The 14938-nt window shown below is 44.3% G+C and overlaps 1 protein-coding gene across 4 annotated transcripts in view; it reads left to right on the forward strand.

The window, feature by feature from the left end:
* The window catches only part of JADE1 (jade family PHD finger 1), a 49080-nt gene that overhangs the window by 464 nt on the left and 33678 nt on the right, over nucleotides 1-14938 (forward strand). For all 4 annotated transcript variants that reach the window (XM_023754307.1, XM_023754311.1, XM_023754313.1 and 1 more), the window contains exon 2: nucleotides 14444-14521. In XM_023754307.1, the coding sequence (XP_023610075.1) occupies nucleotides 14470-14521 (52 nt within the window). In that variant the 5' untranslated portion in view covers nucleotides 14444-14469. The remainder of the gene's footprint in view (nucleotides 1-14443; nucleotides 14522-14938) is intronic.

Genomic DNA, 14938 nt, shown 5'->3' on the forward strand with positions numbered 1-14938 from the left:
AGCACACACACCGCTACAGCCAGGAGTACATAAACAAAATACAACATACACTATAACTTGAAACACAACAAAAACATAACTCGAATCTACTAAAAGAGAATCCTACTTATCTAGATACGTGCCAATGCAGCTACCCCGACACAGAAAACAGCCCAAGAGAAACACGAAGCGAGAGCACAATCGTACGCACAAAGTGGAGCTAAAAAACTATAAACGAGAGGCATCGTTTCATATGTCACTGAGTCCGGAAAGTTTGATGTGGCGGCGGCGGCGGGGCGGGCGCAGGCGGCGGCGAGGGGCGGCCACTTTCGAATGGAGAGGGCGGCGGCGGGCACGTCGCTGCGGAGCGAGCGGCGCTCGGTCGCGCGGGGAGAAGGTGTCATCGCTGCACCCGGGCTAATTCCGGCGAAGGTGCCGGAGTTACTTTCCCCTCCTCCCGCGCTGTTGTTTCTGTCGCCTCGGGAGGAGGACGGCGAGGGAGGGCGGGAGGAGGCGGTGCCGCGGCCCTGCGCGCATCCCGGCGGGCGGGCGGGCGCTGCGCGGGGAGCTCCCGGTGCAGGGCGGCGGCCGCACCCCAACCCCGGGTGGCCCCTAGCCCACCCCGCCGTCTCCCCCCTCCCGCCGCAGCGTCCCCATCCCCACCCCAGGGACCTCCGCCCGGCTCTCCTCGCGGCTTCCCCTCCCAGGCGCACGGGGTGGCCGCAGCCCCGGGGCCGGGTGAATGCAGCGAGCAAACAAAAAAAGCGGGCGATTTAAACGTGCCTTCGAAACCCGCTAGGAATGCGTCGTGGCCCGGAGGTCGGTGAAAAGCCGCCTGGGCTTTCTAGTAACGGAGAGGCGGGTGCCTCCGCGGCGACCGGGGTCTGTCGTCCTCCGCTCACCCCAGCCAAGAGAGAATTCACAATTTCCTTTTGTAAAGTGATAAGCTGCAGTGGAACGACCTAAGACAGCTACGTTTTCAGGAAAGTGGCAGAAAAATCTGAGGTTTCCATTAACGGGAATGCTTGGGGGCTTCTTTCCCAAAGGTTTTTATGAGGTGATCTATTTTTCCTTTTTAGAAAACCCCGCTGTGAAAGGCTAGCTCTCTAGTTCCTTGTAGCTCAAGGCTAATAAATGAACTAGTTTTAAGATTCAGAGAAAATTATTTCCCTGAAAGCTGATTTAGGTAGTGGTCACCAGTGGTTAGAGATTATAATAGTAAGTTGCATCTTCATCAAATTACCACTGATCGATATTTAAGCACTTCTAAGTGGAGAAAAGAAGCCTTCAACGTAACCATAGCTAACACTTTCGGTGGGATAATTTGCTGCAGAGCGGGCCGCACTGGTTGGAGAGAAGCATGGGATATTCTTGTAGGTGACACTTTCTAGCAAATAACTGCAACCCAGAATTGTTTTGTCCCAAATATTTCAGTCTCATGTCATGTCACTTTTAAATAAGATGACTTTCTGATTGTTTGGCCTTTTGCCTTCTTCCTTAAACTTGTGTGTTTTTCATACACAAATGTATTTTGTATGTGATGCCAGCACTTTATTTCCACATCCAGAACAATGACAGCTTTCAGGTATTTGGTAGGTTTCCCCATGTCTCTCTTCATCTTTACACTAGTCAGAGATAAAGGGTGTTGCCTGACATGCAGTAGAACTTGACCTTGATTCCATCTTAACATCATAGATCATGCACTGCTTTCTAGTAAGTAAAGTTGCCACAGACATGTTTAACTTTGAATAAGCTAGAGAGAAGGATTCTCCTCCCCTCACTGTATTAGTTCCTCCTCTGTCACAGGCTTTCAGCCTACAGAAGAGTGTTTTAGCTTTTATATTAGTTGCCAGGGTTGAAAGAGTAGCTATAAAGGGAAAACGGTGAAAAATTATTAGTGTGCCTGAGAGAGAACAGAGAGAAAAAACTCTTTGGAGTTTAAGGAAATGTTATATTTTAAAAACGACTGTTGCTTAGCCCAGAGGCTTGGGGAGAAGGATTAACTGAAAAAACTTGGAGGCCTTGGTGAGAATAAAAGCAGATCTCTGTGTGTCTCACCTATAGTAGGCACTTCATAAATACTGATTTTTGACTTGAATGAGCCCTTGGTGGCTTGAAGTATTATTACAGAAGTGGTGTTACATGTACATTGTTGAAACTTAGAAAACACAGAGAAGCAAATATAATCACATATTCCTACCACCCAGAGCTCAGCATTGTACTGCTTTCCAGATAATTGTCTATGCATATGTGTGCATGTTTTAATCGAAATGAAATCGAACTGTATATACAGTTCTGTAAGGAGTTTTATTTTGGTTTTTCCTGTCAGCTAGCTTGGTAAGTTTTCATCTCATCTGTCACTGGGACATAGGTTTACTCAGTTGGCCCCCAAATACGACAGCAGCTTTGTCTATAACATGTCTGGTTGAGGCTCATTTATTGCATCTGGTTATTCTCCATACATAGACTTTAACCTACAGAAACTCTTTGACAGAACCTCTGACATTGAGGAGGCAAGCCTTTGGAATTGATCGCGATGGGATTTTTTAAGGAGTTGGAAATCAAAATAGCATTTTATTGTCATTTGGAAGTTTTAGATTTGGAGATTTTGTTTGAAAAATACTGCTCTAAAGAAATTTGCCTGATGCATTTGTCCACAGACTTGTTGGAAAAAGAAGGATCAGTTTCCGTACTGAGATGGTTGGAACAGCAAACATCCTCATCAAACACTGATTACATCCTGTGTCTGTAGGGTTTGTACGCCTGAGGAGGAAGCAAGCATATGAGTCTGACAGTTCTGCTTCCTTACTTCCTGTTGGTGAAGCTCTTCCCTCCTTAGTATTATGGACACCTGTTACGCCATCACAGTTAATGGTTTGTCAGAATTGGCATTACAGACTCAGTTTTCCCACAAGATTAATAAAATAGACATGTTCTGGAGGAAGATATGGCATCTTAGCCAATACACCTTGCTTCTTTATTTGGATTGGCATTAAAAAGTTTGTCTCGATTGTTCAAACACTGAATTATGTCAGTGTTACGCTTCCCTCCCCTCCCTGTCCAAGCCTATGAGTTAGAACATTGGCACCATATTCAACAATACTGTTTAAAAAATTTTAAAATACAGGGTGGCTTTGCTTGGAGTTGTTTGTTTCTTACGTGGTATCAGAAGCTTGGTAAGAACCTTAACTGGGAAAGTATTTTAATTCCTGAGACAGTAAGTTGTTTGCTTGACAGTTCTGGTATTCAGTCTATTTTCTCCATTTTCAAGATGTTGCTGCACTTTATGTGGTCATGCATTTAAAATTTGAACAATTAATGTTTATTATTTTAGTTCATGATAGTTCAGAAAGTTGAGACTTGATTGAAAATCCATTGTCATTTATGTGATGTACTTATTCAAACTATTGGCCTGGGACTGTGAGGGCATAGATTTTGATGTTTTCCCAGTTGGCGGGCTCTGATGGCGGCAGTTACCCACATTCCTAATCAATGCAGGATTGGCCCTGCAGGGCCTTTGTACCTCTGAGTGACAGTAGCGGCCTGTTTATACGTTGAGTTCTAGTGGAGTAGCTTGGAACTAAGAGGAAAATCTAGTCTAAGGGGATATTTACCCTGACTCTGGCCATGTCATTTTGGCCTTATCTAGTCTAGACCTTGAATGATTACTAAGGATGTCTTTGCTCACCAGAAAGCACCACAAATAAAGATGGCCAGACATGGCGAAGAAAGCGTGGTCATTGGCGAAGGGATTGTGTGCTTCCGTTTTGAATCCGCTATTAACTCCGTGGTATATGATGTGCACCTAACAAATGTTCAAGGACCAAACTTTTGGTTATGCTACAACCAGTCCAGCAGTTAACTTTTGATTTTGGCTTTTTAGGTAGAGTCAAGACATACTAAGGTGATTGAGGACAGTTGGAATAGTTCATTTTTAAAAACTTAGGTTCTGTTGGACTTATTTCTTGAAAGAATTAAACCATCCTTTTCTGTTGTTTTGAAAGCATTCCCAACTGGCATTAATATATTTTTAATATTGATCAATTAATGTCTGCATATGAGACTATTAATTTGAAACTTCACAACAGCTTCTAAGATACTTTCTAAGCACTTATTTTAAGTGAAGCTTTCAGTGGTGAAGGTACAAACCAAAGAATAAAACAAGCATTTGTTTCCTTTACTCCTTCCTTCTCCAGGGCAAGGAGCAGGAATTGGCAAGGTTAACAAGCTGTTGGAGTGTGAGCTGCCTGGTTTGCTTTTGTTTAGCCCAAAGTACTCTAAACATGATTTAAAATTTTTCTTGATGACTCATGGTCAGCTTTTTTATGCACATCAGTTATTTCAGTGTTGAAATATAATGACGCACTTAAGAAGTGTAGGCTGAGTGCTGGTGGCTCGTAACTTTTAAAAGTCAGATTTAAACCTGGGGGACCTCTCCCCCAGAAAAAGCCTGGGCCACTGAATGGACATGTCATTTCAGGGACTCACTGGATACTTTTAAGTGCATCTTTGGATCCCAGTTTAGTGTTTAAATTTTGGGGACTTCTTTTTATGATTGCTGCCTGATTCTTTTATATCACTATTAACCACGGATTGTCGTTAAAATCCCTGTCTAGAACAGTCATTTTTCTGCTTATTGGTTATTGGCTTAAAAATCAGATAAGAAGCTCGTTAGAAGTTTTTACAACTTAGAGTACACTGGCCCAAAGTAGGAGCCTCAGGGGTTTTCTTTTGAAAAAAATTCTCTGTTTCCTAGACATGGCCTTTATTTAAGTTGCTCAGAGCACCCTTCCCCCTTTCACTTCCCCTTGTGATTTCTGTCTGTTCTAGTGAGTGTGTCCTATCCTTAACTTTGTAAGTATTAAGGTATTTGTCAGTTGCCCAGGACCTGGTAATTGGCTAACATTTCATTGGCTAACATTTCATTGAACATGCATAGTGCTGGTTTCTAAACATGCTGCCAGTCTCTTGATTTATAACAGGGATCAGTAAACTTTTTTTTTTTGATGTGTGAGGGCCCAGATAAAATACTAAATGTCAAAAAAAAAAAATACTAAATGACAGTCTCTGTTACAACTGGTCAGCCATCCGAAGTACAAAGGCCTACTGTGGGCAAAAGGGGAATGAATGAACATGGCTGTGTGCCAATAAAACTTTATTTACAGTCAGTGAAATTTGAATTCTGTGTCATTTCTATGTGTCATGGCATGTGCTTTCGATACCCTCTACCCCAACCCCAAACCGTTTCATATGTGAAAACCATTCTTAGGTCAGGGGCAGGACGGAAGCAGCCCTGGGCTCTGATTGACAGTGAGACACAGCCTGACCTGGTCACCGGATTGTCTCTGTTGGGGCTCAGTTTCCTTTCTGGCAGGAACCTGAAATCAGAAGGTGAAATCAGAAGTGCGATAAATATGGAGGGAGTTGGCTAGTCTGAGGACTGAAGCTTTTAACCCTTTGGTCCCAAGATCCCCTTTGAGGATAGGGTGTATAACACGGGCCCTGTGTGCCTAGGAAAGAAAGCACACTGAGTAGTTGCACCCGCCAAGAGGGCCCCCGCCAAGAAGCCCTGCGTAAGGGGATATGCCTTGTAAACCGCTTTCCTGCAGAGGGAGATAACCTCTCTCCAAGGAGGGTGCGTGTGCCGCGCCCATCAGAAGTTAGTGCCTGCTGCTCAGGGGACGCGCCCGGGACAGTGTTCAGGAGCTTCTGGCTACACACTCCTCCGCTCCACAGGCAGCGTGGCTTTTGCAACCCTCGTCACATCAGCTTGCCAGGAAACCGCGCTTGCATTTCCAAGTTCACAGACTGTTGTTCACTGATTACATTTTAGTTGTCTGCTCCCCGGCAACATGACAGGGCATGGCCTTCACCTTCTAGATCACTTCTTTCTAAATCCTGGTAGGCCTCCAGGGGGAGGAAGCCAAGGTGCAGGCATCCAGGTGCCCACCCACCTTGGAGGCTTGTCTTGGGTTCGGGGATTGGCTTTGCCCTGGACCTGAGTCTTGACTCATGCCGCTTCACCTCCAGAATTCAGTGCACTTGTCTTTAAAATTCAGAAAGGTAGGTTTAATTATCCTTGAGATGTTCTTTAGCACCACAATTCTGACTTCATGGGCTTCTTTTGGGAAGTTTTCCTCTAGATACAATCCATGGGGGTAGACTCACCAGCTTTAAACCCAGAGAGTACTTCCCACACCTTGCTGCTGAGTTAGAGACCATCCTGTGCTTCTGTTTCCATGAACGTAACAACTAGGCGTGTGCATTGTGATGAAATGTTTCTTTTCATACGTAACTCAGATGGTGTATAAATGCAATTTTTGTTCAGTGTGCCATCTAGGTCTTCCAATTCATACATTGGGAGACTTTTTTTTTTAAACAGTACTTTAAAATTCTTGGAGACTTAACATTGTTAGTGGTAACTGATAGTTTCTGACACCCGGCTATAATCAAGGAACAAAGTTCCTCAAAACAGCTGCATTTCAATCTGTGCGCGGCGTAATTGTCATTAGCTGGTTGAATCTGGTTTCCGCAGAAGCTGCTTTGTATATCCTGTATAAGAACATCTGGTTTGAACATTCAAAAATCTTTTAAAATTCCCCTGTAGACACTTTGCATTTATTGACTTATTCTTCCAAGGGAGGAATAGGGGTTGTAGACGCCTTTCCTATCCTTACCCTTAACTATGTTCATTCAGAAACCATCTCCTCTGAACACTTAGTTTTTCTTAAGTGCTATTTTTGTTGTTAATCCTCACCTGAGGATATTCTCCCATTGAGTTCTAGAGAGAGAGGAAATGGGCGGGATGGGAGGATGCAACCCAGCCGGGGCTGGGGATCGAGCCTGCAGCTGAGGTACATGCCCGAGGTACTGGAGACCCTTCAGTCTGTGGGCCGATGTTCTGTCCACTGAGACAAACCGGCTAGGGCTAAAGTGTTATTTTTCAGTGAACTTTTAGTTTCCAGATGTGTATACATGCGTTATGTAAATTAGAACTTGGTTCAGAGACTCCAACACAGAATGGAACACAAACTTCTGATTTCAGTGAAATGCTTTAGAAAAGACTTTATTTTCATCTGTTCTGAAGAGATTGGTCTTACCAGGTAAATGGTCAAAAAAGTGTGCAAGGAGACAATAGGACTATATCCTATAAATTCTGATGGAGTGGGAGCACTGTGTATTAAGGAGGATTCAGAAGTCATGTCTGGAATTGTTGAAAAGAATGACCTAATATGGGTGGAAGAAATGGTGGTTGGTAGTCAACTCTAGAACATAGCTTTTTTACTTTTATTTTTCCTTCCAAATAGTACTACTCTTAAAATGTATAAGAAGTTGAGTGTTTATTCTTTAAAGGAAGTTTATATCCTAGTTTCCCAGTCTGGGTTAGTTTTTCTATTCTTATTTCAGACATTTCTAGTGACTTGCTTCTGGCATTGGCTATGCTTATATTTTGAAAATTTTTGCTTTTGAACTAAATAATGGCTGATAGTAGCATTTTACAGCCTTATCCTATTACCTTTTCATTTTTTTTCCCTTCTGCACTGTTCCATCGGGTATTCTTTTGAAGCAAGACAAGCCTTTGATACCCATCTGAGGAAGGAGGTGGAATATATACTTTATTGATGGCTGTTCATTTTAGGCTGGTGCCTTGCATGGGGCCAAGAAGCTGTGCCCCAGGGTCTTCTCTATATAGAGAGGAGCAGGCAGGGAGGAAAGGTTTTGGATTTTAAATCTTAACTATTATAAGTGTATCACAGGATCATGGTAACAAAGAAAAATTTTATAATGATCATAAAGAGAAGTAAAAGTTCCCAACCCATTCTATCTAGAACACTTTGGTCATATTTCTCAACGATTAAACACTATTAGCCTTTATGATCTTCCAGTAATTTTTCATGATTATGCAAGCAATTGGTATACGTATTCTCTTCCCTCCTCCCTTTTATGGATAAATGAATCTATATTATATTTCAGGTCCTCCCCCTCTGGGCAAACCCCCCCCCCCCGCCCCCCTGCAGTTTGCCTGTGTTTCTTTATTAATATGTCTTTGGCATCTTTCCATATCTGAGCATATAAATCTAACAAAGGATTCTGAGTACATGAAATTAGGGATAGAAGCTCCAGCTTGGAGGCCTTGGTGACTGCCTTCATCGTTTGGGTGTGAATTCATTTCTTTTTCCTGTCCGGGAAAGTAAAAAAACAACAACATTCCAAATACAAATGATTGGAATGTTCGTAGCTGCTTTTCAGTTGTTGACTCTGATTGAATCAGCAATGACAGAGGCCTGGGAGGGGTTAATAGATTATTTTAGGGCACATAAGCAGGAATTGGATTATTTATAAATTGGCAGACAGTGGCTGTTTGTGATTCATTTAAAACCACTCAAATTTATAAATTCCTTAAAATCTTAAAAACCACTTTCATTGACTTTTAAAGTCTGACTTTAAAAATAATTTATGAAGAATTTACAGTTAATTAATGATAGTACTTGGGCTTTATTTGTAACGTTCATAGGAGTAAATGTTGTAGTTATGATTATCTGGTCAGTTTTAAAATTTTGGGGGAGAGATGGTTATTGCTAACATAAACTTTTCAGCTGAATATTTTCAAGTGTAACAATTTTGCAAAGGCTTATGATAGTAGCTTGGGCAGCATTTTCTTTAAACAAATTTTGATGTATGACATAAAGGACACATTTTTTAAAGTTCCATTTGTGGGGGGGTTGAAATATTTAGACAAGGTTAAAACTTTTGACAGCTAAGGTCTAAGCAGTTTGTCAGTCAAATCAAATCTATAGTACTTTAAAAAAAATACGTTTTAATTGATTTCAGAGAAGAGGAAGGGAGAGGGGGAGAGGGATAGAAACATCATTGATGGACTGCCTCCTGCACGCCACCTACTGGGGATTGAGCCTGAAACCTGGGCATGTGGCTTGACTGGGAATAAATTGGTGACCTCCCTGTGCAAGGAAGAACACTCAAACTACTGTGCCACTCCGATTGGATATGAATCCTTTGATTAAAGTGAGAAATCTGGGTTTGAATTATAGTCACATTAGTATTTTTAGATTCTCTGGGAGCATATGAATTAGATAACGTTGCCAATTTGAAAACTTCTATCTAGGCAATTAATGTTTGTTTTAAAACTGAGGTAAGAGTCCTGCTGGAGTGGCTCAGTGGTTGAGTGTTGACCTATGAACTAGGATGTCATGGTTTGATTCCCAGTAGGGCATGTGCAGGAGGCAGCCCGATCAGTGATTCTCTCTTATCATTGATGTTGCTATCTATCTTTCCTTTTCCCTTCCGCTCTGAAATCAATAAAAATATAAAACAAAACAAAACAGGTAAGAAATCATCTGGATTTCCTCACATTCACTTAGGGCCAGGAAATTACTGTGAAGTGTTGGTCATTGTATTTGGGTATTTGGTACACTGAGTACTGCATACTCCATAGGGGACAAGAAGGTGACTAATTACGAAAATGTTAGTCTTTTTTTCATTGGTGTGGATATGCTGTCATCAACAACTTAGGAATCAAATTACCAATAACATAGTGTTTAAAGATAGTATTCAAATTGTGTGAACTTAGCAAACAAACAGAAAGGAGTAGTTCATTACAAAATACTTTATGTATAAGTAAGACCCCCTTGGTGACTGAAAATACATTCTTTAACATTTTTATATTATGCATTTTCTAAATACATTTTTAAATTCTACATTTAAAACATATATTTTTATTGATTTCAGAGAGGGAGAGAGAGAGAGAAACACCAATGATGAGAGATAATCATTGATCAGCTGCCTCCTGCATGTCCCCTACTGGGGATCAATCGAGCCTGCAACCCGGGCTTGTGCCCTGATGGGGAATGGACGGTGACCTCCTGGTGTATAGGTCAACGCTTAACAACTGAGCCACGCCGGCCGGGCTGAATTTCCTACATTTAGGTATTAGATTAACTTTCATAAAGAATGGAAGGACACCAATAAATTTAAAAGTAATTTAATGGAAGTTACTCCAGTTAAAGGTCAATTAGATATTAAAGTGAAAGCTTCTCAAATTCCATAAAGCCTGTGAGCGTTGGATACAGTTCATGTACGGGAATTCAGTCGTTGATCCAAAGGTTATTGTGATGCCCAGCACTACATTAGGGGATAATCCAGAAATATAAGAGGTCTTTAACTGAACCTCCTCGAACTTCTTGAGAGTGAAATAAATAAGAATGGAAACAGTAGAGAAAATTGATATTTTGAGGAAGAAGCTAGCCTTTCTGAGTATGAGCCATAAGATAATTAAAATCACTAGGGTATAATTCTTATTACAGCTGTAGAGTTTATGGCCGGATAAGTGGTCCCTGTTCAACCACAGAGAGTAATTCTGGTAACTGGACAAGTTTGTTTTCCTCAAATGGGTCCCTCTTTCCCAGGAAAAGCGTTGAATAAACATCCTCAAAATCTTAATCATCTTATTCTTTTGTGAAAGCCCTTCTCTCCTTGTCCCTGAGTTCATTTCTCTTTCTTAGAGTCACATACCAGTCATGCCTCCCTGGGACCACACCCTGGTCACTGAACTTGTTCCCTTACAAATTCCTGAACCACCTTCGGGATGGGTTCCTGCAGCTAATGGCTGCTCTTAGTACTACTGGTGTCTGCCCCCACCCCCACCAAGGAAACTTCAATTTCAAGGTTGTCAGGTACATTGCTATCTCATGGACAGTTCCATGTCTCACCATAATCCATGAACGGTAATCCGGTAATCTTTCTAGCAGTGGCCACACTGAAGCTGCTGGTCTAGTTGTGTACTTGCTGCGTCTCCCTGTGGACCATCCGTATCTTGTTCACCGTGTCTCTGGCATCAGACTCCATGCACGTTTAATTGGATTAATATTAGCTGATCCACCACTGCACTTTAACTGAGTGACAGAAGAGACTGAAAGAGGGTGATCTGCATGTAATATTGAGGCTTGGGCCAGTGAGGGGAGGAGCCTGCTCCCCGAGCAGGTGCTGCTCTGAGCAGCCACCACACCTCCCCGCTGTCTTGGCATGTCCCTCTCTATAGCGGGCAGGTGAGGAGGAAGGGGCAGAGGAGCCGCATTAGCAGAGGCTTGAGAACAGAGGAGGAGGTGTCTCCAGGGCAGAGGCCTGGCCCAGCCGAGGTAAGCTGGTCATGTAGGGAGAGAGGCTTAGGCAGAGCTGAAGGGCCAGGTGACGGGAGACCTCTGTGTTCTGCCTGGACCTGTTTGCATTGTGGAGCAAAGGGAGAGATTGGCTTGGGGCAGGGCTCGATGAGGTCACCTCAGAGGGAGGATTCGTTTTTAGAATAATTGGAAAGGGTAAGAAACTAGACAACTAAGAATGGAAGGGTGGTGCTTTAAGCAATGTAGGTATCGGTGGTTGATGACAGACCTCTGGGGCAGTGGACTTGAAGGATTCATACATTGTGAATCGACAAGCCTAGGATAGGAAGGGACGTGTATTAGTACAGAAATGAACAAATAGGTGTTTAGTGCGAAGAGGCTGCTCAGAGTAACATGCTAGGTTGGATACATGTTGTTAAATATGGTAGTGCTTTGCCCAAAATGTGTGCTTCCTCTTCCAGTTCCCTCCCCTTTGTCCTTCCCGACTTTGCTCAGAATCCGTCCTGACTCCCTCAGCCTCTGTCCCACACAGCGTGCGTTGACCACTGTCAGGCACTGACCATACTGACCTCCTGTTGCCGTGCCTTCTCCTCAGCTGCACGGGATCGGGACGGTCACTTCCCTCTAGTGCCTCCTAATAGCCCAGGGATTCACGTGCTTGTGGGTCATCTTCTTGCAGCTATCTCTGGAGTGTTGAGAGTAGCCCTGTGATTGATTATTACTTAAACTGTTACCATCCAGATAATAGTGAGCCATTGCCCTGAAAGAGGCAGCAAAGTAGTGATGCAGGGGCCCTCTGCTCTCTCCCACTGGCTTTTACTGCACAGCTGGTTGTAGCATTCAACCACTGTATTGTGTTGCCTGAAGACAGTTACATGTATTTTGATTTCTTGATACAGTAAGTAACCCCAGGGGAGATACAGCAGCCTGATGTCAGTGCTTAAGTACATCAGAGCCTCCGAGGAGGAAATGGTGCCAGCACTCACCCCATCACCTCTCGGGGTTCCCGACAGAAGTACAGTGCAGTGTTCTCAACTCCATCACTCGAGATCTTTCAGGGCAGGTGGAAATGGAATTCATTAGAGGGAAAGTACTGTTTTCACTCTTCTTTACTTGCATGATCTTGCTTGAGAGTGTTGATGTGTGTTTAGGAGAGGAGTATCATTGCATTTTGGGCGGTGCTTGCATTTTTCATTTAGTGAGTGACTGTTAAGTAAGTGCTTTCCCTGGTTTGAGAGGAGGAAGGAATTTTGATGCAAAAAGATTCTTCATTCTCCATGTTCTCCTATGTAGGTACATTTAAGTTGTCTGCATCAATGAAGATGTGTAATCAGCCTTTGTTTTCCTGTTTGTCGCTGCGGTTTGAGGGGCCTTCTCAGCCTCGCACTCCTCCTCTCCACAGTTCTCACACCAGCTCAGGAGGTGGGAACTGCATTCTTCCCGCTGTGTTCTGCCGCTTCACACTGTTACTTTAAGGAATTCCTCTTTTGGTAGCACTTTCTAGTTTTTTTTGTTTTTGTTTTCTTTTTAAACTCGCTTATAATGTAGGCTCTGGGAGCTGCAGCCTTGGGATGAGTGCTCCTCTCTCTCCCTTTCCTCCCTGTGCTGCCTCCGGTGGGGTCCAGAGGGGAGCAGGGTGTCACTATGAGCAGTTAGTGTGCATGGTGACAGGGCCAGAAGATGAGCATTTCAAGTGGGGAGTGGGCCACAGGTGTTTGTGGGCCGTGGACAACTTTGACTTCCGTGAGCCTGCCCCAGGCCCAGTTGTAGGTAGCTGGGTAGTTATGGATGATTGGGGTTCTTCAAGGGGGTTGGGAGGGTTTAGGACTGTGACCCTGCCCCCAGGATGAAACCCTAGCCCATAAGACAGCTCATGACCCAGATCAGGACTCATGTCCTGGCTTTGTAAATTCTTTCAGTGTTTTCTTGAAGAACCCATTGGCAGACAAATATCCACACACCTTAACTGGGATAGTATCTCAGAAAATATAAAATATTGGAATTAGAGATTAGGGGCCTGAATATTCGCATGAATTGCATAGGTCTATTTTGCAGGTGGGAACGGCCATCCTGTGATCATTTCTGCTTGTTTTACAGGTCCGTTTAGAGAGGAGCTCTGGGTTTTTTTCTTGGGTCTTGTTCTAGCGCAGCAGTTTTCCATACCATCCTGTAGCCACACTCCTGTTCACACCACATTCTGATGTTGTGGTTCACACCATCCTGTGGCCACACTCGGTTCACACCACATTCTGATGCTGTGGGTCACACCAACTTTTGTCCGCACTCTGTTCACACCACATTCTGATGCTGTGGTTCCCTGTGACTCAAAAGCCCTCCTCCCTTCCTGCGAATCATTGATCTGCAGTAAGATCAGGGCCCTGAAGATACATCAGGGTGATCAGTAATTGTAGTTTGGGAGAGTTTTGGGTAGCTGCCTTGTGCAAATATTTCGTGAGTCCATCTAAGTACACTGACCGGGCCATTCAGGCTCCATCCATGGCCCTTTTTCCTAAACGCAGCCTTCCTCTTACCCCATGGGGCTGAGGCCTGTTACCATCCGTGTCTGGAAGGAGCTGGCAAAGTGGGCTGGGTGTCTGTACAGCTGATTTCTTAGTGTGCTGCGTGAGGTTGGACTCCTGGACCTCCTGGAAGGAGCTAGGGTGAAGTGTAGTGAAACTGGACCACAGAGTGACCTTTTTTGGCTTCAGTTTCCTAATGTGTCAAGGGGAGGGCTTGAGTCAGAATCCTATGGCTGTCTGGTCCTTTCCTGTCCCAGCTGTGCATCGCTGGGGGTTGGAGGTGGCTACGGGAGGCCTTTGCAATCCCACCACCCATTTGTCTTCCCTAGAATCTAGGTTATTCAGCTTTTAGGGCTGTTGCAGTGAAATATGCCTGAGAAGCATAATCATGCCCAGCGCCGTGTAAATATTCACACGTTCCGCACACCGCCCCCCTTCCTCAGACAGGAGCCTGTCTGCAGAGGAAGCACCGTGGTCGTTGCCTGGGTTTTTCCTGCAGCGCTTGCCACCGCCAGCTGAAGAGACTCCTGGAGTAGTGGCCATGCTGTCACAGGAATGAGCGAGGAACCTGGCACCTCTGGGAGACTCCTGATACGTGACTCCCCTGCCCTTCCCCCTCGGTTCTGAACCTGTTCTGTTAATGATTGCACCTAATTATGTATCTTTGGGCTTTTCACTGTTTACCATTCAAATGCTCCTTAAAGCCGATTGTTTGCTTTTGTGTGCTGTAAATCCTGGCTGCCTTCTGAAGCACAACTTGATGATTGTGTATTATCATCTTGGGTTAAGTGCTGTCTCATTGCTTTGCAGGCTGCCTGCTGTTTCCCGGGGAGATCATGAAACGAGGTCGCCTTCCCAGCAGCAGTGAGGATTCTGACGACAATGGCAGTGAGTCCTGCTTTGTTGTTCTTGGAGCCCACCAGGGTTTGGGGCCGAAACATGATTTTTTAATGTAATGCTTTAAATAGCCGAGGCCCTTGGCCTCCCGGGCAGGTCTCGCCTGTCAGGCAGGTCGTTGAACGCCAAGGCCTGGCGAAGCACCTTGAGTGATACTGCAGGTCTGTAACCACATCTCTCCGGTGAGGTGGCTGCATGGTCATTCCTCAGGCTTCTGTCTGTTACCCAAGGACGAGGAATCCAGTTCCCAGAGCCACTGGGCCTGTGTGTTCCTCCTGAACATCATGTCACAGGTGCTCTTTATGAGAAGGGAACTTAACCGAAGCCAGTATTATTGGCCAGTTCAACTGGATACAGAGGGAGACTGAGACTGCCTGCGGGATGTGGAGTGTTCAGGACGGGTCTGCA

The sequence above is a fragment of the Myotis lucifugus genome, unplaced genomic scaffold (assembly GCF_000147115.1).
Source record: "Myotis lucifugus unplaced genomic scaffold, Myoluc2.0 scaffold_1, whole genome shotgun sequence".
NCBI classification, from domain to species: Eukaryota; Metazoa; Chordata; class Mammalia; order Chiroptera; family Vespertilionidae; genus Myotis; species Myotis lucifugus.